The following is a 4254-nucleotide window of genomic DNA, read 5'->3' as shown; positions in this document are numbered from 1 at the left end:
ACACCCTTAGCAACGGTGGTCATGGTTGTTTGATATCAAACCTAAAATTTATGTCTAATATAAAAAATTCAATTTCCTTTCTTTGAAAAAGATTGTATCCAGGAACTTCACCTCGTAGACAATGAAGTTGATTTCCTCGAACTTGGTGTTGCTTTCAATCAACGTGTTGGGAGCACGCAATAAAAGTCTAATACCATCACCCGAGGAGATCGCCAAAAGGGAACTCAAGTCTGAGCCCGTCAACATATCTAGTTGGACCCACATTCATTCTCCGATGTGGAACTTCTCTAACACAACTCACACGTGTATCTCAACAATCTCTCTCTCGTGTATGAGCTCAATGTTAGGTCTGTTCCCCCTTAGTTCGGGTATCATTTTGCACCGACTTATACATATCTCATCTTGAATCTTCATCAATATCCAAGTTCATCCCTAGCCTTTTTCTCTAGACCGAACCATGAAGGCTGCCATCGGGACCGCGTTGCTACACCACAGCCCCCACCGCCTTGAAACCGCAATACACATTGGGAGTCTCTTTCTTCAAATCGAAGCATGAAGATTGCTATCGGAACCGCGCTGCTGCACCACTACCCCCACCACCCGGAAACCGCAATACACATTATAAGTTGGTCACCAATCAACCAACGATTCTGATACCATTTGTTGGAAGCATGCAGTAGAAGCCCAATACCTTTACCCAGAGAGATCACTAAGATGGATCTCAAGTCCGAGCTCGTCAACATATCTAATTGGACCCACCTTCACTCAAAAGCTTAAGCCAATGAGTTTTATGCCAACTTGGATATATTAACTGCTCCACACTACACAAATTCTCAAATGTGGGACTTCTCTAACACAACTCACACATGTATCTCAACACAAAGTGTATTTGCAGTAGAAGTTCTCAGCATCAAGAACATCGATCTTCTGCCTGTTTTACTTGATATGGGCACCTATTACACAAATTCATAAAAGCACATGGTTTAATTCTAACGCCTATATGTTATTAATGAACTCGGCACAGTACTACATATATGATCCAACTTACTTTTGCCGAAGTTGGTCTACTTAATGCTACACACTCCACCATCTACCTAGATGAACTCGACACTCTTGATGCCCTCGGGAACAATCTTTGGAATGACGTTGTGTGAGTCAAGGATCAAAGCATTGAACATCCTTGATGGAGCGACAGCAGATGTGAACTCTTGAGAGTAGGTAATGACTCCCATGTTCGCCTAGTAAGAAACAAAGAGAAACGAACTCCAATAGGAAATAGAAGGATCTGGTTTGATGTGATAGAAAAAGGCTTGAGCTGATGAAGATGATGAAGACAAGTAGTTGGTCCTTATCGGCAAGTCCATAAGTTCAGTACTCCATCATCATTCAAAGTTCAAAGCACTCTGAATGGAACGGGCCGAACTACTTTCGGGCCTTTCTTGTTTTCTTATTGGGCGAGCCACCGATCATCCAGAAGGTTAGGAAAGGACAAATCACGATCAAAAGATCGTTTGTCTGGCTCCGATTTGCCTGGATGCAATCTTTTTCGTAAAGAAAATTGAATTTTCCATGTTATGAACTGATTTAGACACGAATCTTAGTCTCATACCAGACGACCGTGACCACCATTGTCAAGGTTTGACTATTCAAATGCCGTGATAGCTACGTCGTCGGACCGAAATTGAGTCTACTCTAAACTGGGATTAATCCACAAAGACAAATGTCTCTCTTGGGACCCTTCTTTAGCTTTTTTTTATATTTTGCTGAGTACTTTTCTACCTTTTATTTTTCTTATTCTTTTCTAGTCAAATGGAGTTTGTTTTTTTTTTTTTGGTCACATATCCTCCATTTTGTTCGGCAGGATGGTTTTAATTAGGTAAACAATCTTAATGTTTGCTTCCATGATTTGCGGAGAAGCACACTATAGCTTAATTCATCAATATTAAATTGCATAGTTCTGATGGATACAGTTAGTGGGAAGATTTTATATTAACAAATCAAATTGGATTAACGCACCTTAATTCACCTTCATGACCCCAAAGGGAGATCTTTTCTTGGGCAAAATCCATAATTTATTAGATTGCTCATTGCTCCTTCAAGCTTTATTTTTTGGCATGGCCTTACACAACAATCAAACCCCTTTAAAACATAGAAATCACACTATAAAAACCTTTCCTCTCTCATAAGCTCCGAGGCAGAGCCAAAGGGAAAACAGAAGTCTCGAAAGGATCTTGACAATAGCATTTAGGCGCAAACATCGGGGTTAGCCACAAGGTACTCCTCAATAGCCTTGTACAATCCCATAGCTCTGTCTTTACCCTTCTTGATGTCCTCTTCCTTGAGCTCACAACCTTCCTGAACGTGGTACTCGCTGGTCATCTTGCAGACGCATCCGCTGCCAGCAGCGACGAACTTCACTTCTTCTACAACACAGTCGATCTTGTCGAACTTGATGTCACTTTCGATCATGGTATATTTGCAGTAAAAGCTACCTGCATCGAGAGCATCGATCTTGTGCTTCGTGTACTTGATATGGGAGCCTGTTATGTGAATTTGTTAAAGTGAAGAAGTTAATTCTTAATTCCGAGATCTCTATATATACTTGACATGGTAGAAATATGAGTATGATCCGACTTACTTTCACCGAAGTTGGTTTGCTTAATGCTACCAACTCCGCCATCTCCCTCGATGAACTCGACGCTCTTGATGCCCCCGGGAACAATCTTGGGTAGGATATGGGAGTCAAGGAACAAAGCCTTGAACATCCTCGATGGTGCAACGACGCTTGTGATCTCCTGCGAGTAGGTGACAACTCCCATGTTGGCCTGTTAAGAAACAAAGAGAACTGAACTCAAGAAGGGTGGGAGAAGGGTTTGATGTAATTGCTAATGGAGAAGGCTTGAGCTGATGAAGATGATGAAGAGAACTACTTGGTACTTATAGGCAAGTCCTCTGTTTAGTACTCCATCATCATTCAAAGTTCAAAGCACTCCCAATTGGACCGAGCCAAACTACTTTCAAGCCTTTCTTGTTTTTTATTGGGAGGAGCCACCGATCGAAGGATTGGAAAAGTACAAATCACGATCAAAGCTCTATTGTTTGACCGTAATGATAACAACGTGAGGTATTGCAATTAATAAGATATTACATATTCATTCGCAGACATTTTGGGCCCATTACGATAGTCTGTACTTGGTGTACCACCTCTCTAGAAAAAGTAATTCAAATCAAATATTTTGGTCATACTGTGAATCATCCATTTTGGTCGGAATGATAGCGTAAAATAGGCGAGTCTATATAAATTAATCATGTCGCAACCTAACCTCGAAGGTGCACCATCTAGAGGTTGACTAATGGATTATTAAGCCTAAACATAGCTCGAACTCTCCCAAGCTCATACTAATTCACGACTTATGTTTCAAATTATTAACATGCAAATCATTTCAGTTTGGAGTTGCCACTAATCTATTTCTTGATGGGTCGATTAAAAATCCAAGTAAAGTATTGGGAGATTTACTTTACTCTTACAAACCAAAAACTATGAGTTCGGGGACATGATTATGCTAGTAGCGACGGAATTTTTTCCGTCACAAAATCCGTCGCAAATTTGATTTGCGACGGATTTTTCCACATTTTCCGTCGCAAATTTCGTCGCTAATCCGGTGTTTTTTTGTAGTGGAGTATGATTTGACTTACTTTCACTAAAGTTGGTATGCTTGATGCTACCAACTCCGCCGTCTCCCTCGATGAACTCAACGCTCTTGATGCCCTTGGGAACAATCTTGGGTAGGATATGGTGGGAGTCAAGGAACATAGCCTTGAACAGTCTCGACAGTGTGACAACACTTGTGATCTTCAAGAAGAGGACATTAAACAAGGCAAAGAAAAAGCTATGGGGTTGTACAAGGTCGTCGAGAAGTACCTTTCTGCCAATCCTGATGCTTATGCTTGATGTGCATTCTAATTAGACCTTTTGTTTTCTAGAAAACATTGTGTGAGGATTTTTCAGTAATCTTTTCTTTCGGGGCATGTTGTATTGGATTTGCTTTGGGAGATCTAAGTCGATCAGTTTGGCACATTGAAATAAATGCATTATTTTGACAAATGATAATTAAGTTTTATGTTATTATTTTTCTATTTGAATTCACTTATAAACGTGAGGCTTAGGGACAAGCTTCTCACACGGATTTGTAAGAATGATAGTCATCTCAGAATCATGGCTACCGGTGCTCAAGCTTATCAACTATTAGGTTC

General features: G+C 40.6%; 1 protein-coding gene across 1 annotated transcript; it reads right to left on the bottom strand.

Annotated features, from left to right (window-relative positions):
- Positions 1-1970: 1970 nt before the first annotated feature.
- LOC115682861 (major strawberry allergen Fra a 1-3-like) lies at positions 1971-2923 on the bottom strand. Its single transcript, XM_030607220.2, has 2 exons — positions 2639-2923; positions 1971-2540 (listed from the first exon to the last, which is right to left on the bottom strand). The coding sequence occupies exons 1-2, from the start codon at positions 2817-2819 to the stop codon at positions 2245-2247; spliced, it is 477 nt and encodes a 158-aa protein (XP_030463080.1). The 5' UTR covers positions 2820-2923; the 3' UTR covers positions 1971-2244.
- Between the last annotated feature and the right edge of the window lie 1331 nt (positions 2924-4254).

Source organism: Syzygium oleosum, unplaced genomic scaffold (genome assembly GCF_021117445.2).
Source record: "Syzygium oleosum isolate NSW1041296 unplaced genomic scaffold, Sole_v2.1 Sole_v2.06, whole genome shotgun sequence".
Lineage (NCBI taxonomy): Eukaryota > Viridiplantae > Streptophyta > Magnoliopsida > Myrtales > Myrtaceae > Syzygium > Syzygium oleosum.
Note: the sequence above shows the minus strand (reverse complement) of the source record. Positions and strands in the feature narration are given on the sequence as shown.

Coding starts and splice junctions, on each gene's coding strand:
- LOC115682861 (XM_030607220.2), bottom strand. CDS start 2,819: ATGGGAGTTGTCACCTACTCGCAGGAGATCACAAGCGTCGTTGCACCA. Junction 2,541..2,638: donor GCAAACCAACTTCGGTGAAA/GTAAGTCGGATC, acceptor TTCACATAACAG/GCTCCCATATCAAGTACACG.